The sequence below is a fragment of the Balaenoptera borealis genome (assembly GCF_965194805.1).
Source record: "Balaenoptera borealis genome assembly, chromosome: 1".
Lineage (NCBI taxonomy): Eukaryota > Metazoa > Chordata > Mammalia > Artiodactyla > Balaenopteridae > Balaenoptera > Balaenoptera borealis.
Genome location: NC_138860.1, coordinates 92598395 through 92621771, shown reverse-complemented (window position 1 = coordinate 92621771; position 23377 = coordinate 92598395). Strand labels below are relative to the sequence as shown.

Sequence of the window (23377 nt, the reverse complement as noted above, 5' to 3'; positions counted from 1 at the left end):
TTGTGATGTTGTCTGAAGCACTTGTGCAACATCCAAACCAAGATGTCCAGAAGCAGTCGAATGAGTGAGTCTAAAATTAAGGAGAGAGGTCAAGGTTAGAGACCCAGACTTGGAAGTTATTAGCTGATGGGCATGGATGATAAACTGTCTTTTAAGAATGTTAGAGCTGAGTGATACTGTGGAAGACTAACATCTAAAGGGCAGGCAGAGGAAGAGGGGCCAGAAAGGAAAACAAAGAAGGAATAGAAAGGAAGAACAGGAGCCCAGAGAGAACGAGCAGAAACAAAAAATCAGGAGAGGATGTTCCAGATAGTCTCAGTATTTTCAAAATATAACTTTAATGACAGAGTTAGTTAGCTACTATTCCATAAAGGATTGCCCTAGTTTCAAAGAATTTGCAGTGTCTTACACATGTGTTAAAAGATTGAGAAAATAAATTAGAACGTTATAATGCACACTTAACACTAAAACTACCGAGCACAACATGACCTTTAGATAGTTCGGAAGGCACTTAGGGATTTTTTCAGTACCTCAGGGTATCATTATGAACTCTAATGATTATTGTTCTGTTCAACTGTGGAAGCATTGATAGATGGAGAGTTAATTGCCCTCTGGATAAACCAACTTTGACTCTGAATGGGAAGGCTGACTAGGAGAAACAGAGAGGGGGTATCAGGATCCCAGCTCAGGCTAGGATGCCAGCTGACCCAATCAGAGACCTCAAGCCATCAGAAAGAATTAAAACAAACCCTTATGTGTCTATGCGAGACGGTCACCTAGAGGGAAGTTCAGAGAGCACATCAACTTCCCATCCCAGTATCCTAATATACTAGAAATGATGGTGACATCAGTACGCATGTTTTTCAAGACCTACTTCTCAATAGCCATGCAAAGGTTTGGATCTGAGTTCATAATGGTCTGACCTACACTTAAAATAAGTTTAATAGAACCAAGAGAAGCCGATTTATAAACTTGTTTCCAAGCCTGAGCCTTCCCTAAGGGGGATCCTCTTGGCTTTAGGAGGCATCCTAACTGATGTTGTAGGCATGGGGGCTAAATGGATTGTGTGTCTTCCCTGGGCTCTGGTTATAAGGTCACACCATGCTTGTGAGTTAGCAAGCTGTGAATTCTGTTACTGCCATAGTCAAAGACAACAAGTAAATCTAAGTCAAGGTGTTAGGGGATCGCTCTCCCCAGACTGCCAGATTCGGGCACTGCCATGGCCACTGATGATCTGACAAAGAACGAGAGATTTTTCATGACAATCAAGACAGTCGACATGGGAAAAATTCCCCACTGTCCTTGCTGAGTGGGATTGCTGGATTTAGAAAGGCATTTGCTGAGTTGCACATCTCCTGATGAGAAGGAAGTGGGAGAAGAGATGTTGGAAAAGGGAAAGGAGCTGGCTGGACGTGGGCCAGGGCTGCTTGCTGCTACCTTGTGCTGTCTGCATGGTGGTGGGTAGCTGTGGTTTTGTTTTCATGAAAATCGTCTGGAGTTGGGGGCTAGTCCTCATCGTCATCACTGTCATCATCATCCTCTTCGTCAGAATTGTCATTGTCGTCATCATCATTGTCGTCGTCATCCTCTTCATCCTCTTCATCTTCATTGTCATCGTCTTCAGTGTTTATCTTCCCAGAAAGCACATCCTCAATCCAGTCTTCCAGCTCCTCAGCTGTGGGCAGGTCATCACCATCTGGAATCTCCATCCAGACACTGTCAGCCTGCGGCCAGAGACAGAACGAGTGAGTGAGTGAGTGAGTGAGTGAGTGAGTGAGTGAGTGAGTGAGTGCACGAAGGATCAGCAAGGCCAGGGGGTTCCAAGCAGCTGTGCTGAGTGGTCCAGCTCACTTACACTTATCAGGAATATGTGCACACTGTTAAATGCAAATGCTTAGTTGCAGAATGGTGTGTAGTATCCTGTTTGTGCAACATAAAAGGAAAGGTGTATTCCATTGCATATATATATATATTTTTTTTCTATTGTATGTATATATAGCCAGTTAGCAATGTCCTTTTATACCCTGTTGGTAGATGTTCAGTCACCTAGGAAATTCTACATTTCTTTATTTTGTAAACTACTTTTTAAATTAATAATAATAATTTAAAATTCTGCTTAAGTTAAAACATTTTAAAACAGAACAGTAGGATACAAGGTGAAAAGCAAAAGTATTTCTGGCTGCCCTGACCCCATCCCTAGTGCCATTGGTGGTAGTTTCATGGCTGTCCTACCAGAAGTTTCATATAGATCCTATATATCATATATATCCATATATTCATGAATACACACACACACACACACACACACACAATGGTGATTGCCTCCATGGGCTTCTGGGCCACAGCTGCCCCATCACCCATTGAGCAATAACAACTCCCGGTGTGGGTTCCCTTGCGTAAAGAGACCTTGTTGTTGGGCTTTGGAAGAAAATACAGGAGAGTTTACTTGTGTGGAAAGTTCTAAATAGTCAGTGAACCAGGTTGGGCTGGCTCCGTAAGCAAGGAAATGTGCCCATGGAAGAGAACCATGGAACAAGAGGCTGGGACTGGCTCAGACTAGGATTGGGCCACACTGGCTAGTCTCCTGAGCTTTGGCAAGGCCAAGGGTCCTGCCCGTTTCACATGGGGCCAGGCTCCTATACGTGATCTCATAGTCTGGGTTACATGGCAGAAACCAGGGCAGGGTGAGGGTATCCGAGCAAACTTTCATGAGGTATACTTCCCTCTAGGTGACCGTCTCGCATAGACACATGAGGTATACTCACATCTGTGACATTCACCACTCCAATCTGTGGCTTGAATAGGTCAATCTTGAAAGTCTTTTCCCAGTAGGCAACAAGCTGTAGCAACAAAAAATAAAATTAGACAGCAGGCAGAAGGCATTCCCTGTTAAAGCCACTTTTTGTGGCTGGACCCACCTGCCGTCCCATCACAGTAATTAGGTCACCATTGGTTAAAGGTCTCCAAAACAGCTGCGGGCACTGAGGAAATTGAAGACTTGGCCCCAGCGTTCAGCACTTTAAATAAACATGAAAAAAAAAAAAAAGATGTCATAACACAAACTAGGAAAGAATGTAATGTAAAAGCTTCTACAGCTGTTAAGGAAGAATATTACAGAGATAGTCCAAAGCTGATTCCCAAGTTACTTGTGACTCTTTTACAGTTTATGTGTGGTGAAAGAGCCATTTCCCTCCACCTCTCTTTCAATGTCTCACTTAAAAATCCCTTACCTTGCACCACTCTGCTTGTGAGATGCCCGGGAAAGCAGTGGTGTGCTGTAAGTGGGCACACGAGTAAGAAGAGAGCTTCTTCATTCAGCCAGACTCGGATTCCATGTGGACTAATCTCTGACTGGGGCAGGACTAAAAAACTAAGGGGCCATGGGGCTAAGAAAAGGGAGATATTCAGTGGTAGAAAGTCTCCCAAACATGGGATTTCCCTGGGGGTCCAGTGGTGAAGAATCCACCTTCCAATGCAGGGGGCGCAGGTTCAATCCCTGGTCGGGGAACTAAGATCCCACATGCCGCAGGGCAACTGGGCCCTCGTGCCACAACTACTGAGCTCTCACGCCTCAACGAGAGAGCCCGCGTGCCACAAAACTGCAGAGCCCACACTCTCTGGAGCCCGCGCGCCACAACTAGAGAGAGAAAAACCTGCACGCCACAACTAGAGAGAAGCCCGCTAGAGAGAAGCCCGTGTGCTGCAACTGGAGAGAAGCCCGCACGCCACAAGGAAAAGATCCCGCATGCCTCAATGTAGATCCTGCGTGCCACAACTAAGACCCAACGCAGCCAAAAAAAAAAAAGAAAAGAAAGAAAAAAAAGTCTCCCAGACAAATATATGGTCTCATGGGGACTGGGGATAGTCAGGAACTTGGAAATCAGAATAGTCTGAAGATTTCTCGTTTGCAAAAAACAAGGCAAACATATAGAACAGGTCAGGAGAAATGTAGACCATCTGCAAGCTTGTATAACCAAATAGTTCAGGTAAACGAGAAATACAACCAGGCCACAGCTAAACAACAGCTGTAATATATAGGGTCTTATACGGCCATGACTTTGTTACGCTTACCCAGAATTATGAAATTGGCCTCAGGTGACATGGGATGCTCTGCCTTTGATTCACTCATTCTCTATGTAGGATTGGGTTCCAGGACCCTTGAGATCAATAAAACCCCTCATTTTTGTCTATTTAATCATAGTTTGATCAGTTGTGACCTGTGCAACAAATGATAATTCCTGGAAGAAGATAGAGTTATCATTTATATCCTAATAATAACTAAACTTGTACTGAGTATCAGCAGTTAGCTCAACCTAAAGTCTACTGACTAACAGACCAAGCTTTGGCATCACACAGACCTAGGCTGGAAGAGTATATCTACCACTTACAGCTTTAACCTCTCCAGCTGTCATTCTTTTCACCTGTAAGATAGGGATTATAATAGTCTGTACTTCACAGGGTTGTTGAGAGGACTGGATGAGATGATGCATGGAATTTACCACAGTTCTAGGCAGATAGTATATTAGCTACCCTCATTATCATTACCACTGGGCTCATGTATTGTACAAATTCTGTTTATTCTCTTCAAAACAAAGCATAATCAAGGCTTTCTGGCCATTGATCACTGACCCAGCAAGAGTTTGGGCTTTAGGGACCTGGGAGAACACGCTGAACAAGACAGGCAGGGTGGGCTTCCCTGGTGGCGCAGTGGTTAAGAATCCACCTGCCAATGCAGGGGACACGGGTTCGAGCCCTGGTCCAGGAAGATCCCACATGCCACGGAGCAACTAAGCCTGTGCGCCACAACTACTGAGCCTGTGCTCTTGAGCGTGTGCTCTTGAGCCTGTGCTCTAGAGCCTGCGAGCCACAACTACCGAGCCTGTGTGCCGCAACTACTGAAGCCCATACACCTAGAGCCTGTGCTCTGCAACAAGAGAAGCCACCGCAATGGGAAGCCCACGCACCGCAACGAAGAGTAGCCCCCGCGTGCCGCAACTAGAGAAAGCCGGCGTGCAGCAACGAAGACCCAACACAGCCAAAAATAAAAATAAAATAAAATAAATAAATTAAAAAAAAAAAAAAAAAAAAAAGACAGGCAGGGTCCCTGTCCTCCCTGAGGGTTTTTTTTTTTTTCTTGGCCGTGAGGCTTGCGGGGCCTTAGTTCCCCCACCAGGGATTGAACCCATGCACCCTGCAGAGGAAGTGCAGAGTCCTAACCGCTGGACTGCCAGGGAATTTCCAGCAGAGGTTGTTCTTAACTCTATGCAAAATGTTCATCTCTGAACATTTATTAGTTAGTAACTCAGGTTGCCTCGGAGCGATGGTCCCCACCCAGAAAATGAAAGAGGTTATAGCAAGGGGTGGTGGTGGGGTGAAGGGCAGCTATGGAGCTGCTGGCAGAAGAATTTCACCCAACACCCTTGAGTGGGCCCTGCAGAAGGACTTCTGGCCTTCAGGGAGTGAGAAAAATAAGTCTAACCATGTCAGTGTAGGCACCAGGCCCTAAGTTCAATGTTGCCCCAGGGGCTAAGATCTCTCACAGTGGGTGGGGACAGCCACTGAGCTTCTGCAAGTGCCCCTCCTATTTCACATCCTCCTTCGTGCATCCAGGTCTCACACTAAACACAAACATGAGGCTGTGAAGGTGGCCAAGGACGGGGCCCCAGTCTGAGCCACTCACCAGAGGAAAGTCATCTGGGTCGATCCATACGATGCTCAGGTCAGGGTTGTCCGTGTTGTCCCGAGCAACCTGCTTCAGGATCTCCAGGAACTCGTAGCCATCTGAAGCAGGATTCAAGAAGGTTGAGTAAGCCCTGTGCATATATGGCTTCTAATGTGGAGAGCAGGGCGCCGTTTTTCCACAAGTGTTTCTTAGGCCATTTGGTGCATACCCTCAATTATAGGATTATTCTATAAAATGAGTCAGATGGGAACTCCAGCCACAAAGCAGCTTGTTCAAAGGGAACAATAAACATTTTGAATAAAGAAATTGAAAGTTTCACAGGGAAGTGTCTGGTTGTAACTGAAAGCTAAGTTCCATTTGCTAAATTGCATATGAAAATTGACCAGCCTTGTGTCAGAAAGTGCAACCCCAGAACAGAGAAACTCCTGTCTGGTCCTCAGTGCTCTGTGCCATCTCTTAAAACTGATAATTTATTGATACTATCCCTGAGAGTTCCCCATAGCATTTGCTCTATGGAGCAAGAACGTTTAGCCTGGATCCTTAGTTTTCTACAACCTGGAGTTCCTATAACCTTCAGACTAAGTGGGCTTCTGATTGACAGTTGGTTTCAAAGCTTTGAGATAGTAAATAGGGTTCCCTCCCCTCGTCACCATTTCCCTGCAGGCTCTGCCATCCCTTTGTTCAATTCGAAGCATTCATCGCCCCCCAGGGGAGGGATGATTCATAAGAAAAGCAGAGACAAGCCTCAAAAGACAAACTCACAGCTTCAAGAGCACAGAAAGCCTAAATCTTGAAGAAATGAGAAAGATAAACTTTATGTCATAAACAAAAATTTTGAAAGAATGTTTAGTAAGAGAAAGGATAGCCTAAACCCTCAGCATCCCTTCCCCACTCCCAGCTAGAATTAAAGAGTTTAGATTCTGGCAAGTCCCTGAGAATAATCTCTGTGCCTGTGTGTATGTGTGTGTGTGTACATGTGCACGTGCACGAAAGCAAGCCCATGTGTCCATGTACAGAAACTCCACAGTTTCAGGGAGTCCCAGAGTATAGGGGATTCATGCTTTGTTTTAAAACTCATGAAAATGGAAAGACCTCAGATTTTCTTGGCGAACCCTCTGGTGCAGGAGCACTAGGGCAGAGAAGATTGTAAGGAGGCCCCACCAAGTTCTCTGTGGTTTTGAGGAACACGGACAAGGCTAGCGGAGGGGGCAGATCTGAAGAAGTCCAGCGGTTGGGATGAAGGGGACCAGTGGTGACCTTGGCATAAAGCTAGAGTCCAGACAGAATGACGGACTTCTCTGCAGATGCCAGCATGGATAGGTGATGATAGTAACTCTGACCAGATGCACACTTCACCCATCGTACCTGAGAACCAGCAAGACACCGGATCCCTAGGGACGGTGGGTGGGGGAGGGGAGACCATTAATTGTCAGACCCAGTTTCCACCACCCAGTGGTAAAATTTAGGTTCAGTTCTAGAAAATGAAGTTGTATCTCTTGCACAGATGAATCTGTGGCCTGAAATTTACGTTCTATATAAGCAACTAACTCACCCACTACTTAGAAATTCAGTATGGCAACTGCTCTTTCTTTGTAAAAGTTTCCTTCTTTAGATGGGGGCCCCAGCCATTCTAAGCCCCTCTCTGTGGCCTCTGTTGAACACACCTCTCCTCTCTCCAGGCACCCTAGCCTTTGTTTGGCTACCTGGGGCCTCTTGGGAAAGGTTTTTCTCTGCACTTCCTCATATTTAACATATTCTAGGCAAAATGCACACTCTTCTTAGGAGCTCTGCTTTGAGTGGGTGTAGTCTCTTTAACTGTAGCTAAATCACACTAAAGATTCAGACTAGGCCCCCTCAGGCCTTGTTACCTGAAAGGCAGAGCCACCCCGCTAGTAGAGAAGAGGGTCGTTATGGCCTGCAGCCCTCTCCAGCAGAGATCCGGGTGGCCTAGGTGATTTTTCCATCTATGCTCTGAACTATATGACAAATGAGATTGTATGACAGACACTTGAGATGGATGGGACCTTGTGTTTTAGTGCTCATTATCTATTACTGTAGGGGTTGGGGTGGAGTTAGGGATATTCCTCTTGTTGCCTGATGTGTGGCCGAGAAAGTCAAGTCCCTCCAGAGTGCCACTGGCTGCTGCTACTTGGACACTACGGATCTTCCTTCTCTGGGTGTGTCGCCGTGTCACAGGACAGGGACTATGGTGCCACCTGGGTTATCTGTGGATTTAAGTATCATTATACGCAGACTGCAGCAGGGGATTTCTCCTCAACAGCTTCAGTGACTACTTTCAGCAGCCAAGAAGAGATAGATGGAAATAAATAAGGTGATGTTGCCAGTACTCTGGGAGAGGAGAATCACATGTGACAAATCAGAAATTCACAAAGAGGATGAAATTCAACCACACAGACCCGAATTCAGGTAGAAAGTAAACTTGAAGTGCAGAAGACTAACTCACGTAAAGGGAAGGCAGAAACTGTCTAGGCACAGTGTTGTAGAGGAAGAAGATCTGAACGGAAGCTGAACACACAAGATGGTGCTGTGGTTTTCTGATGGAAAAACCCACATAATGGGATTTATGAATAAGAATGTACATACAGGGATCGTTTCTATGTCTTAGAGCAGGTTTGGAGATAAAAAGAGAAAGACTGAAGGAACAAAAACTGGGTCCTGCAAGAAAAATCAAGTGGATTGGAGTTTTTACATAAACAAGAGAAGTCAAAATGGTGGCTTAATGCCTGTTTTTAAGAATACAAAAAGTTTTTGTGAGAAGGATGTTCTTTGTGTCTATGGAGGAGCAAGGAAAGCTCAAAAAACATGCCCAGAATAAATTAATAATTGAGTTGACATTAAAGCTGGGGAAGTTTCTTCCGGAGTCAAGGGCAGCTTTTTGGTGTTCCGAATGATGGATTTTATAATGGGCATAATCCTTCTGCATCCCTGAATATTTCCAAGAACAGAACAGAACCTGTTCTTTAGGGAGGGAGCCCAGCATGATGTTTAAACACACGGACACTTGGGGCAAACAGTCCAAATCCTGGGTCTGCCATTTAGAGTGTGACTTAGGGCAAGTTATTTAATGTCTTGGTTTCTCAACTGTAAAAGGGGGATGATAATAATAGTACCTATTTCGTAGAATGACTGTTAGTTAAATGTGTTAGTGTCTCTATGGCACCTAGATGGTGCCTGGCACATAGTAAGGTTTAGTCATTATTCTTCTGAAATGCTCTGACATTCTTCTGCTTGAATACAAGGAACCTGGTCACTCATCTGTTCATTCAATGCGTATGTCTTAAGTGCAATGATCTGGGCACAAGGGGGAGGTTAGACACAGTCTCGGCCCCGTGTGTCAGAGAAGACATACTCCTAGGCAGTTACACCAGGAGGTGGTGTGTCATGGAGCGATTCCTTCTGGCCCCTGTTGCTGACTCAGTGACTGAGATCTGCAGGGATGGCTGTACCAGCCGGTATGACTGTGAGAACCTCGCCTCAGTACATGGTTAAAGCACGCTTTAATTACTTTGTTTTAAAGTCATTCAGCTAATTTGGATATTCCTGATCCAAGGCTCACAAGCCCCATACCTTTCCCCCCATTATTCCCCAGCCTTGAATATAGACCTGTTGGAATGGATTCTCATTCATCTGGGAAAGCGGAATTAAGGCAGTCACACTGGCCTCACATGGATTCAGTTGCTAACATTTTAAGTTAGAAGTTCAGTTTCCTCTCAGGGACAGCAACTATTTCTTTGTAAAACAGGTGAGCTGGAAAAGGGACACATCCACTGTGGACCCTCCCTTTTTGACCAGGAAGGCAGGTGTAGGAAGCCACATTTCGCTTTTGTAATTCAATGTGAAGCAGAAGACCGTTCACAGTTGCAATTATATGAATGAATGAATGAGTTTGAAATTAATGACTGTTTCCTTTATCAGTGATATACCCAGCTAAGAGGTCTTTTATGATTGTGGCCATGTAGCTTTCAAAAGGAATAGCCCATAATTTTTTTCAGAGGTAGGTTAAGAAAAATGAGGAAATATTACTTTGAAATTTGTAGGCTAGCAGTTATCTCACCATTGAAACTAGAGGACAATTCTCTGTGGTCATTAGTTAGAGAAGCAGCCATTTTCAAAGCCAGAAGGGACTCCCAAACATCCCACAGATTCAGGCAGGTGTATAGCCCCACCCAGAACATTTGTCTGTCTTCTCTCTTGAATGTTTCCAGGGCTGAGCCCCTCGGACCTCCCTAAAGGTCCACTACAGAGTCAATAACCCAGACAGACAAGAGTCGTTTTCTTGCATCCAGCTGAAATCTCCTTTTTTCTCAAGAAGTTCGTCTCCCAACTTCTTCCTTTATGCACACAGGCCATTGTTCTTTACATGCAGGAAGTCTGCGATCATGTAGCCCAACTTTGATTTTATGAGTATTTCTTGAGCATTTCCTGGCTACTGGCTACTGAGTCCTTTTGTATTTAATCTTCACATCTAGTCCTGATGGAGGTTAGGAAGATGTTTTTATCTCCATTTTAAAGAGGATGAAGTTGAGACACAGGGAGAGTACCTGACTTGCCCAGCATCACACGCCAGCAAGTGGCAGAGCCAGGATTCTAACTCAGGTCTTCGGTCTGTAGGTCGAGAGCCGTTTCCACAATCCATCTGTGGTCTCCACATGCCTACCAAAACTGTTGCATCTTCTTGCTCGAGTTTGTGCTTGAGATCCCAGTGCCCAGTGTGAAAGCTTCAATGTGAGGGAAGCAAGGGCAGGGGCATGGGGAGACACTCGGGTGGAGCGGGGGCTGGTGGCCGGCCCCTGCCCTCCCCCGGAGTAGTCAGGGTCCCTTCCCCTCCTTCTAACCTGCCGCTAAGCCACACACTTCCCAGCTACAGCCTGTTTGGTTGGCTGTCTCAGCGATTTCCCTGAGTGCGCCTGGAATCTCAGAGGTGGCCCTAACTAAAGAAGAGGGGCCCGGTGCTGTGAAAGCTGTGACTCTGTCCCTGCCACACGGGCCTGGACCCTGAGATCCCACGACCCGGGGCCGAGGGCTCAGGATGGGCCAGGTTTCCCACGGCGAGCCAGAGACCTCTGGGAATCACATCCTGTGGGAGGGGAAGCCGGTGATTATGCTCTCCTCCTTCCCAGGCAGAGAGAGCCTGGTGGGAATGAGGCTGCACAAGCCCTGGGGGACCAGTTCCAGGCCAGTCGCAGCCACGTCAGGAGCCAAGCCCTGTCTGGCAGAGACACGTGTGTCTCAGACCAAGCAGTGGCCCTGAAGTAACAGGCCCAGGCCCTCAGCGTGCTGCCCACCCGACTCTCACACCATCCTCTGGACCCAACCTCGGGGACTGGCGGTGCTCATTCCATAAAGGCACTGAAAGACCCTCCCTGCCGCCACACCATGTGCAGTTATGGGATTCGGGGTCTCGCCCCTGGAGACAGGCCTAGGCTTGGGAAGCTGGGCTGTTTGGCCCGATCCTGTGGCTATTGCTTCTATAGCAGACGACACAGATAAGCAGGCATCACGCAGCTTGGAGGTTGTGTCTGGAGTTTGAAGACCCTGCACAGGTCACTTAACCTCTCTGGGGCTTCCATCTCATCGTCTGAAGATGGAGAAAACAGCTCCCTTATTACCTTGGGGGCTCACTGATAATAATGATACCACTGTTATCATGTGTGGCATTTGCAGAAGAAACTGCAAAGATTTTCTGTCTTTCCCACTCCATCAACATTTAATTCATTTCAAGTGTTAATGGGAGGGATTCATTTTTTCATCGGGCAGGTATGTTCTGAGTGCCCACATGTATTAGAGCCAGGGCCAGGTGCTGGGACACAAAGGTGTGGAGGGCAGTCACCTGAGAGGTCCCCTCGCAGAAAGGCCCACTCAGTAAGTGTGGAAGTCTCAGAAAGCTGAGGCATGGCATCTGAAGCTGGGCCCTTTGGGAGCCTAGGGAGGACAAGGTTGAGGGCACCTCCCAGACAAGGCGAGTCACCCAGTCACCTGTTAGCGTGAGACATCCGCTTAGAGCAGGGGGACATTGTGTGGGCCCCACGGTGCCGAGGTGGCACCTGCGACATCAGAACACCCTGATGCTCCTTACTACAGCCCTCCTTCTCTGCTCTGTCTCCTAGCTCTCGGTGCCCAGCATTGGTGGAAAAGTCCAGCGGTACAGCTTTACAATACAGAGGAGCATAGGTGGTAGTTACAGAGCCTGGGCTTGGGGCTGGACCGCCTGGGCTGTAATCCCAGTTCTACCACTGATTAGTCACGTGACCTGGGGATGCTACTTAACTTCTCCATGCCTTTGTTTCCCTACCTGCATATCGGGCTTTGACTCGGGGCCCCTCACTGGCTGTGTTCCCCAGGCGCAGGCGCGGATGGCAGCCGGTTCGCGCATTTCCAGCTTGTTAGCGCTAATGTTGCCAGTACCCTTGGAGGATATCCATCCAGCATGCGCTCATGTAGAAACGCCACTTTGTGAACCGTTCATCGACTGTTCTAAAGAAGATGTCAGCCTGACGCAGACACATCTGGGGGCGGCCGGGGAGACTCGTTCATTTTCAAACCTGTCAAACAGTAGCTCCAGCGGCATTCTGAGCGCAGGAGCTGAGAGGAGGCCGTGGAAGAGGAAGCCGGGCCGCACCACAGGGCACCGGGCAAGACCAGAGAGCCGGAAATGTCCTTCCCAGCCAGGCCTGCCTGCGGGGGCAACGGGGATGAGAGCTCACCGCAGAAGAGACCTGGCGATTACGCTCAGGGCCGGAGAGCAGACATTGTCTGCAATCCCTGAACACAAGCTCTCGGCTGGGAATGTCAGAACCGCTGTGAGAGTCCTTGGGAGACCCGGGTCACTCAGACCTTTGTTATTGCTGCTGCTGCTGAAAAATCGTAGATTCCAAATTTGGAAACATCAGTGAGGAGGAAGTTTGACTTTTCTTCACTGATTGGGCGCTCAAGCTTCCAGATGGCTCCGCTCGCTCTCTTCATCCCTCTTGTTTCTCGTGCTCTCTCGGCTCCCTCCGCCCCACTGCCTCGCAGCAGCTTTGCGCATGCCCAGAGCCTGCAGCTGGCTGGGGGGTCCTGGAGACGGTAGTGTGGTCGGATGGACAGTGACCAAGGAGCCAGCCAGAAATCTAAGCTGCTGTGTCCGCTGCGCCTCTAACCGTGTGATCTCAAGCGCTTCGTTGAACTTCTCTGGGTCTTTCAAATGTTGGAGGTGCAGGGGGTGGTAAAGGACAGCAGAGAGGAAGGAGGGCAGGCTAAATGGTCACTCAGACGTCCTCAGGGGTAGTAACGCCGAAGGGCCGGCAGACACAAGGCAGGGCCTTGTGGTTCAGGGTGCGGCTGGGGAGCTAGACAGCGCTCAGCTTAATCCCAGCCTCCACTGCTTCCCAGCAAGTCAGCTGCTCCGGGCCTCAGCGTCATCAGTTGTCAAGTGGGAATAAAAGTAGCACCTCCCACATGGGGTTGCCATGTCACCTAAGCATACAGTGAATCACCATCATCGTCACGACCTTCTTCCTCAGAATCATAATGAATTCAGAGGTCAAGAAAGCCTGATAGAATTTGAATCTTCGCTTGGATACATCGAGTGATTTGGGCAAGTCATTTAACCCTTAGGAATCACTTTTCTCATCTGACGCTGGGATGATAATTATTATGCATATATCACAGGGTGGCTTTAGGGGCCAAATAGGACCACCTCCATAAAGCTCACAGCACAGTTCCTCCAGACTGTTAGCTCTTTAAAGAGAACTGTATTATTTTCCTAGAGGTATGACCCGTTTGCTTTGGCGAGGGGTTTGGTTGGCGCAGTGGGCCACGTGTAGCTTGTTAGCAAAAGCAAGGTATATGAGGAAGTACTGTCTGGGTAGGAATGAAATTCCTAGTCCTGCAGCCAGGCCCCTCTGGCCCGGTTACACATCAGTGACCTGAGAGTAATGACTGACTAGTCGCAGAGTCAGGGACTTTCACGGCAAAGCCTTTCCCTTTCCCAGCCCTGAGCAGGCCAGGCCCCCCTCCCTCCCACCGAGGAAAGATGCTGTGAGCTCCTCCCCTTCCCCCCACCCCCAGCGCATTTCTTCCAGCTTCCCAGTAACAAGCCCCAGCTTGGGCTCCTTTGGGGCAAGACACAGCTTCGGGCCCAGGGGTGTTTGTGCAGGGAGGAGGTGGAAGTAGTTTCAGGAGCTTGATTCATTACAGCAGCAATCTCGGTCAAACAGGTTCCTGCAACCTCTCAGAGGCCTCTTTGTTCCATTGTTCCAGAAAGCCAGACAGGCCTCCCCACAATCCTGGGAGGGGGAGGGGAGGGGGGGGTGCGGGCGGGGGAGGAAGCCCCCTGGAGTCTGGCCAGCAGGCTGCTGCTCATGGCGATCTCATCTCTGTTCACACACCACCAGGGACCCCATTCTGTTTGATTATAGCTTGTAAACCTTGGGCAACTGGCTTCCTTTGCTATTTTCTTCTCCAGGGGCTGAGGGGTGGCCAGAATCTGTGGAAAAAAGCTGGAAGCATACTGGTATTTTTTTTTTTTTGGATGCAGACTAGATTTTCTTGAAGAGTTTTTCCAAATCTGCAAGTCAATGATAGGAAAACTGGGACATCAATGGACATTCAAAAAAATTAATGAAAAAAGGGGGGAAGGAAGCTTTCAGATAATTTGCAGCATAAATTTGTTTTTCAAACAATGGAATATTATTTGGCCCTAAAAAGGAATGAATTACTGATACATACTACATACAGATGAATACTGAAAACATTATGCTGAGTGAAAGATGCCAAGCACAAAAGGCCACATATTACATGGTTCCATTTATATGAAATATCCAGAACAGTCAAATCCATAGAGACAGAAAGTACATTAAGTGGTTGCCAGGGGGTGGGGGAGAAGGGAATAGGAATGGCTGCTAATGGGTATGGGATTTTTCTGAGGTGATGAAAATGTTCTGGAATTAGAGAGTGGTGATGTTTGCACCATTTTCTGAACATACTGAAACTGCTGAATTGCACACTTTAAAAAGGTGAATCTTATGGTATGTGGATTATATCTCAATTTTTAAAATTTCATGATAAAACATTTGGGTTTCAGTCTGTAAGAAACTATGGAGGCTGATAGTGTGTTACCAAAAAACAAAGCAAAACAAAACAAAACTCAAAAAACTACTGGTCAGACAGTGAAGAATTGGGCTCAGTCTCAGTCAGTCATCTGCCTATCTAATCATCTGCCCGCAGGCATTTATTGAGCACCTACTATGTGTCAAGGCATGGGCAAGAACCAGGTATATATTGATGAATGAGACAATCTGTCCCTCCTTCATGGCCTCCCTCTAGCTCATTGTGCCCTCTTGGGCAGTTTGTTGAACTTCTCTGACCCTTTGTTTCCTCATCTGTCCCTATGAATGTATAAGAGGCTGAGGTCCTAGGAAAATACCACACAATTGTATCTTACCTGGAACAGTGGTTCCCAAACCCCACGGTGCATCAGCACTTGCCTCAGAGCCCCGTGAACTGACAGGTGTCTGAAGGTCCTGTTTCAGTCAGCCCCAGGTGGCTTTGTGGCACTATCAGGTGGGAACCCCTGCCCAGGCACCTCATAGTCCAAAGCCTGACTGCTTAGCCATCTTAAAGGAAGTTCCCTGCCTTCTCTGGTTGCATTCTGGATTGTCCCAGGTCTTCCAAAACACACCTCAGAATCACCACTTACACCTCCCTTTGGGGACCCTTTATTCACAGAGCACTGCTGAAGGGACCCGGCATTTTACCACCTGCAACATTAATTTTTCCTGCACTTCACTTTCCACTGGTGTTAAAAAGAGTGAAACCAGGAAAAAGTTCCAAAATAAAACAAAATTACACATCCATTTATAGGGTCATTTTGTACTTTAGAAATAAGCTGTTCGTTTTGCCCAGTCCTCATTATTTGGGGGAATATTTTCCATGAACTTTCCTAAGCACAGACAATATTTTTCAGACCAAAGGGTACATGATTGTTATTTTAAGGTAGGATTGTGATTCACATAGGCTAGGTCACAACATTGGTAAATGAACTTTAAATGTGAACAGACGTTTACACACACACACACACACATCCTTAAAGCTAGGACGTTTTAATATCCTCAACCTCAGTACTTGGTGCTTCTTCCTAGTTGGGCAGGTAGGCAGAATGAGGTTCAACGTTCTGTTAGCTGTGTGCACATTTGAAAGTGGAGTCGTCCCTAACAGGCGACCACCAGGGGGCGCCCGATACCTTGCGGTTGCGAAAAACCGGAAGTGACAGAAGAGAGGGTGAGGGCTGACAAAGGTGAGAGGTCAGTCAGGCTTAAGGTGCACAGGAGCAGACAGGGGGCTTCCTACCTGGATCACTCCTCTCCGCAAAGGCCACAATGTGGATCCCGTTCAAATCATCTTCCTATGGGAGAAAAGAATCAAAGTTACTCTCCTGGGTGGAGAGATACCAAGGACAGACTCAGAGGCTGGAATGGAAATGGGAGGTGGTGGAGGGGGGGTGGACGCAGGGGCACAGAAGAGCCGAGCAGGGCATGCATTCAGGACAGGAATACTGACGAGCCCCTGGGAGGAATGTGTGGAGTTTGATCAGTGGGTTTGCAAGACAGGAAAACACCAACTGCACACAGACATTAGCACTAAAGGGGCCTCACCCCGGTGGTCTGGTGGGTCCAGGAGAACAGCAGTAAAAGGCAAAATGAGGAAGAATGTGAGTCTGGTTCATCAGGAGCTCTGAGGGCAACAAGCATTCTGGACACAGCTCAGTGAGTGCGCGTGTCCGTCTGTGTTCTCAAGAATTCACCGCCAGCAAATATAATCAGTGATATACCAGATTATGGAAACTTCCGAATGCTGCTGACAGATCCAGAAACTGTCCCCAGACAGGCAGCAGACAGGACTCTATGCGGTAAATTAGGATGTGGGTCTGTTTTGGTCACACGAGGATCATATGCAAGTGTAGTGCTTCTCTGTTAAGCCATCTCTTATTGAAGAAGCAGAACCTGTGTGCTCAGTAGGGGACACCTTGCTGACTGTGACCTCCAGGTTGTTTCCTTGGGGTCCTTTCTGCTCTGGAACCCAAGCTTGCCAAAGCAGGATAGGCCTCTAAAACATGTCATGAAAGTGGGAGGCTGCAGGGAGAGTCTGGAATTTGGAGTTAGGGAAGGTTGAGGGTGTGACAGTAAAAGTGTGTATGGATGTGAAGGCTGGGACGAGGTAAAGAATCTAGAGAGAGTATTTCAAATCCATGGGCAAGCAAGTGGCATTCCATGTTTCTACGTCCTGGGCAGAAAGGACCATATATATGTGCCTTGTGTCTCCTCTGCATTGATTATTCCTGCAGAAGGAGAAGTGGGAGCTTGGAGGGTCCCCTTTTTGGGAAATGTGTTCCTCAGAAGACCTGGAGAGGAAGTTGTGTGAGAACAAGGCACTGGGGAGAAATCCAAGTGAATATGATTATCACTGACACCAGCAGAGGGATTCACTGGGCGCCCTGAATGTGTCATATCACAATCATCCTAGGGAAGAAAAAAAACTCCAGGCATCTCAACCCTCCCATGATCTCTGTTTCCATTTCAATTGATTTTAATGCTGGTGCAATCCTATCTAAATGCTAATTTTTTCCCCTTTGAGTTTGGAATGGACAAAAACCTCCAAATAGTCTAAGAGAGATTAAATGGAAAATATTATTATTAAAAACAAGAGAGTAGGCACTGCCATGGTCAGACTCTCTGGGGAATTGAATTTTACAGATAACGCATGTGTGTGTGCGCGCGCGTGCCTGAGTGCAGGTTTATTACACAAATCTGACAGCAACCAGAAGGGGAGTCTGAGGTTTCACTATTTTACATTTGCTATTATCACCAGACAGAATATCCTGATCAGTTCTCATTAGGCTGCCCCGTGTCTCTGTCTCCTGCCATCAGCTGGAAGTAAGCAGTGTTAATTCTGTTCATTTCTGTGTGCCCTTCTAGAATGCATTTGGCAATTGGTTTTAGAATTAAGAATCCATATTCGTTTGCTAAGAGGTTGCTTATAATACGTCTGTCACTCCCCAGGCCTGAGGTGGTCCCTGGATGGAGAGCCATACGTAACCCAAAGAAAGAGCCTCTCTCTTTGAGGGTCTCAAAGATTCAGCCCACAAACCTGAATTGAACACCTGCAAAGAGGCAGGCGCTGCTCACTGCCAGGTGTTTTCAGTAATAAACTCACAGAGCAAGAATCCATGGACAAGCCGGTAAGTCAGGGTTACTGAATGAGAATCCAATGTGCATGGGGGGAGGAAGAGCCGAGCTGGCCATCCACGGGCCTGAGAACACCCCAGGGGCTTTCTCTGAACCCCACAGCCTTTGCTGCCCAGATCACCCATTTAGTCATCACCTTGCCTTGGACATAACCTTTTTAATTGCACAAATCTCTTCTCAACCAGATGGCAAGCTCTCTGAGGGAAGGCATTATGGCTTAAAATAATAATGATGATGAAAATGGAGACAATAATATTTGCCACCCTATGTATCAGTACTTTGTAAATACATTGTTTCGAAATCTCAAATCAAAGTCTTATTCCTATTCAATGCTTCAAGAATTAAGTGACTTACCTAAAGGCATGAGATGGTACGTGACATAACTGGGATTCAAGCCAGTTCTGTCTGGCCCCAAAGCCCATGCTCTTTCTCACTGAAGGGGTCCAGAATAAGCCACTGTGGCATAAAAACTATTTTGGCTGAAGGCATTTGAATTCCTGAAATCTTTTATCTGCCTACAAGTAGAGCCTCCCCAAAGAACTTGTCATCACTCTAATTTTCTTTTCTCAGAGAGACATTATCACAAAACTATCATATCTGCCATCTCTTCTCCTAAGGGCCCATTTATCTTTCCAAAAAGTCATTTCGTTCTCCCAGAAGTGCTCCTCTGCCCCTACCCGCCCCATTCCCCATTAAGATGGTATATAAGCCCCTCCTTGAATCACATTTCTTTGTGAACACGCATGCATAAATAGCTAATTAAATCTGTTTTGTTTTTTTTTCTCTTGCCAATCTGTCTTTTGTCAGTTTAATTTGTAGGCCCTAAGAAATGAACCTAAGAGGGTAAAGATTTTCCTCCCTGACATTACGAACAACAGCAGAATGGGCTCCGTAAATCTACTGTCTCTCCACAGGCTTTGCAGAAGATGTTGCAAACTCTGGTCAGTGGCTCTTACTTAAGTTGAAAGAGGCCAAGAAGGGGCTTTTATACAAAGTGTCTGAGCACCAGATCCCCCAAAGAAGTGGAAATTTGGGAGTTACTTTGGTGAATACCTTACTCTAGATTCCCTAGCACTTTGTATGTCCCTTTGTCATAGCAACAAGTGTACCGGGCTGGTGTTGTATTATTGCGACTGTTTCATCTACTCAACCTTGAATTCCTAAGGACAGGACAGCAAGGCTTATTTTTATAACCTCCGTACTTAGCACAATGTAATAGGTTCTTCTTAATGTTTATTGACTTAAAAAAAAAAAGAATATAGTGATAAAAATCTTACATACCGCTTGAAGAAAATTAGCAAATATTAGAGATACCAAGGAGAAATGAAACATCAATTACACCAATCAGATAAATTACCATTGTTCATATTTAACTCTGTTTCTTTCCAGTCTTGGTTGAATGTTTGCTCTCATGTTGAATGAAGAGATGCAAAGGAAAAAAAGAAGCAGTTAAAACTGTCAGACTCCCTAACTAAGGGGCAGTGAAGTGGTGTAGAGGCTCATGTGGAGGAGATCTCTGCCCCCCTCTGGTAACTGCTTTCCTATTGCAACCAAGAGAAGATTCTTTTAGAAAGAACTGCTGACTCCCATTTCTGTGGGCTTTTGCTAAGGACTCTGGCTGACCACTTGCTAGGATGGAGAACTGGTGGGAAGGTAGAGTCTCAAAGAGGAAGGACAGGTCAGCATTGGGTCTGGACCGCCCTGCTCTACCTTGACATTCTTTGAATATTCTAAATAAATAAATAAATAGCTGTCTGATTTTCACACAGCCAATATTACTAGGCATAATATTTTTAGGAATAATAAGTTATGTGTTTTCTATGATTTGCTGCTTTGAAAACCTGTAGAGTTTGGGAGAGAAGAAGGTCAATAGTTGCTTTAGCTTTACCTAGTTTTACTATTTTATTTAAATATCTTGCAATGTCTAAGGACGTGGGTATTGAAGATAAATACTTTTAAGTTCATGAGCTGGTCACTTTCCCCAACATGTGGTATTTAAGTTGCTATGGCCAAGTAGCCCATGAAGATGCTGCTTTGGATGTGGGCACATGTGGATGGGGTGGGGATAGGCAGAGGGGTTCCCCAAAGAGCCTTCTGACAGACTGATTTCTGCTCCTCCTTTTTCAGGATATGAAGATCACCCTGGATGGCCTGTCTTGCCCTCCCTCCCTAGTTGGAGACTTGGATGAGGGGCCGACTAGGTCTGGCTAGGGCTTCCGGGGAATCATGTGGGTATTCCATGATGGGGTGTTGGAAAGGAGTCAACCAGTCTGGTTGCCCTTTTCTCTACCTGGTTAACTTCAGTACACAGCCCTTTCCCAACTAGAAAACAATTGAATATATAATAATGTGAGCCATCACTGTTATCTTATAGTATAGCAAAAGCTGTAACTTACTAACTGAAAAGAAAGCAGAGAATGGGTTCCAGTGAAGCCAGGCAGTGAACTTTCTTTCTGAACATCTACCTCTGATATGGGAGAGAGAGCATTTCTTCAGGGCAGTGTGGAGGATTAGGGGTGTCTGTGGTCAGAAGGAGGGCACAGGACATCTCCCGCTATGGTGTGGAGGTTTTGGGTGTGATACTGCTGTGTCAGTGAGGAAAGGCCTGAGAGAAGGGTTCTACAATTTTGCAGTGTCTCCCTTCCAGGAGCCTAGAGACTTATCTCTTAAGAATGAACAAAATAAGAAGTAAAGATAAAGGCATAGCAGAACAGAACAGTAATAATCACTCTCGATTTAAAATGGTACCTTGTGTCATGAAAGACAAAAACCAACAACCCCTTCCAGATTAAAGGCAACTGAAGAAACATAACAACCAAACATAAGCCTGTGATCCAGGATTGGATCCTGGGCCAGGAAAAAACAAATGTTTTCTCTTGCTATAAAGGATATTAGTGACAACTGGTCAATTTAAACGTGGAATTGTATTAGTATTACTTTCCTGATTTTGATAAGCATACTATGATTATGTAAGAGAAAGTTCTTGTTTTCAGACAACTTCTGAAGTATATAGGAGCAAAGGGGAATTGGGTCTGCTACTTACTCTCAGACAGTTCAGAAAAAAATCTATATATCTATCAAGAGAGTGTGTGATAAAGCAAAGGGAGTAAAATGTTAACATTTGGGGAATCTGAGTAAAGAGATCATGGAATTCTTTGCACTATTTTTTATAAGTCTGAAATTGTTTTAAGTGAAAAGTGAAAATATTTTTTAAAAGAATATTATTTTCAAAGCACTGTTATACGCTTTTTGTTATTTTTTAAATCTAATAATGAGACCTCCTAAAGGTTAAATTTTTGAAAGGTTTAAATGTTAGGAAAAGATGTTTCTATTGTGCTGTGTTGTTCTTCAATAGTCCACTCCTCTGGACCAGATCATTTGCCTTTGGTGTGAAATGTTTGTTCTACCTTCAGACATCCAAAGAAGTTACGTGCCAGTAAAACAGAAAGTGTCAAGTTACCCCACGGTTCTGTTCATATGTCACTTTAGACTCTGAATTACAGAGTAAATATATGCTTCCATGTTAATCCCTTTCTGCCCCCTCCCCGCCAGAATGTTGCCTTATGGGGACATGGCCCACTCTAGGAGGTATACTGGAGAAATGAGATTTGGCTCCAGGTGGTCTAAATTTAAGTCCCGATATCTAATGCTTATTAGTTATGTATCCGTGAGTAATTAATTTAATCTGTATGATTGTCAGTTTCCCCAGGAAGCTAAAATAATGCTTGTTCTATGTCACTTTCTAGAACTGTTGAGAGATCCAAGTAAAAGGATGCATGAAATGCTTTGAAAAATGCTCCATAGACTTTGGTTGTTACTGTTTACAGAATTTTGTATAAAGCTGGTGGGGGGGGAGTGTATCTCCAAGGCCCTCTTTCTAATGCTATTTGACCCACCTTACATCTTGTCTGTGACACAGACCTAGGGGACAGTCTGACTCAGCGTTTTCTGGTGCCTTGAGTTGATATTTACAAAAACAGCTACCATGCATTAATGGAGTACCCGCTATGTCTGGGTTCTTCACACCTTTCATCCTTACAAAAAGCCTGATTTTAGATACAGAAATTAAAGCTCAGAAAGACCACGTGACTTGATCTAGGATGCAAAGCTACTAGGTGGCAGATTGTGGGCTTGAGCTCAAGTCTGTACGTAACTCATGGTCTGAGCTCCTTCTACCATGTGACCTTGGGTCTCTGGTGGCCAGTGAATGAAAGCCAGTAGAAACTCTAGGAAATGAACTCAGAGATAGAGTAATTTTGCCTACTGGCCAGCCCAGAAGAACTGGGTTGTAACTCAGTGTGATATTGTCCACATTTCAAATTCTCCACCATCCAGCCATCCACTCCAGGCAAATAAGACTTGGTTTGAGTTTTGGAACTCAAAGGGGTATTCCTCCTGGGGAATGTACCCATCTCTACAAAGCAGAAAGAGTTTGCTACTTTCTTACCCATGTTTCAAACATATCTTCTGGGCGCAAGCGACGTAGAGTGGGTCTGAAAAAAAAAAAAAAAAAAAAGATGAGCTTTCTTGAGTAGGGATTACCTCTGCTGACACCAAAGCCTCAGTACAGTGAAATGTAGAATGAGATGTTGGTCCATTTTCAAGAGTGTCTACATACCTGTTTTCTCCCCTAAGGAGACAGAGCAGATTGACCCTGTTGTGTCACACACAGAGCTGGGCCTAAAGCTCTCAGCCTTTTCATGGGCCCATTTGATCCAAGGATTATAAAGTCTATTACAAATAATGTGTCAGAGGGCACGGAGTCAGCTCACTCCCAGGCCAAGAAGCCATTTCCCTCCTCACATACAGCTGCCACTCCTGAGAACCCAGAGCAGGCCCAGAATGAGGAGACGCAGGAGAGAAAAGAGCCCAGAACTACAGTTGTTTTATCACCAGGGTCATCCATCAAAATCCCTTTAGGGATGTTCGGAGGAGCAGGTTGAATCTATCTTTTGCTCATGGTTTCATTTCTTTTTGAATGTTGACAGATACTGTTAGACATGTTGATACTTGTTCCCCCAAGTGCTGCATCCCTGTAGGGACCAAGCTGACTGGGTGATGGAATCATGATGCTCCAGGTTCAATGAACCTATGTGAGCATGTGGAGGGGAGGGTGGGTGGGTGAGAGGGTGAACCACCACCATATTCCATGTTCCAGTATTGTCCCTCCCTTAAGAGCTGGGGTCAGCAAACTACAGCTGGTGGGTCAAATCCAACCAATGGCTCCTGTTTTTATAAATAAACATCTTTTGGGACACAGCCACACCCATTTGTTTACATATGGCCTGTGATTGCTTGTACACTATAACGGCGGAATTGAGTGTTTGCAGCAGAGGCCATCTGGCCCATAGAGCCTGAAATATTCATTATCTGGCCCTTTGTAGAAAAAGCTTGCTGATCCATGCTAGAGCTGGTGGTATCAACTATTCCTCTCCCAGAAGTTCTATGC

The 23377-nt window shown here is 46.0% G+C and overlaps 1 protein-coding gene across 1 annotated transcript in view; it reads right to left on the bottom strand.

The window, feature by feature from the left end:
• Positions 1-303: 303 nt before the first annotated feature.
• The window catches only part of CASQ2 (calsequestrin 2), a 63720-nt gene continuing 40646 nt past the window's right edge, over positions 304-23377 (bottom strand). Inside the window, exons 7-11 of the mRNA XM_082369440.1 lie at positions 22376-22421; positions 16034-16088; positions 5681-5781; positions 2766-2840; positions 304-1724 (exon numbers count right to left, since the gene is read on the bottom strand). Coding sequence (XP_082225566.1) covers positions 1506-1724; positions 2766-2840; positions 5681-5781; positions 16034-16088; positions 22376-22421 — 496 coding nt within the window. The 3' untranslated portion in view covers positions 304-1505. The remainder of the gene's footprint in view (positions 1725-2765; positions 2841-5680; positions 5782-16033; positions 16089-22375; positions 22422-23377) is intronic.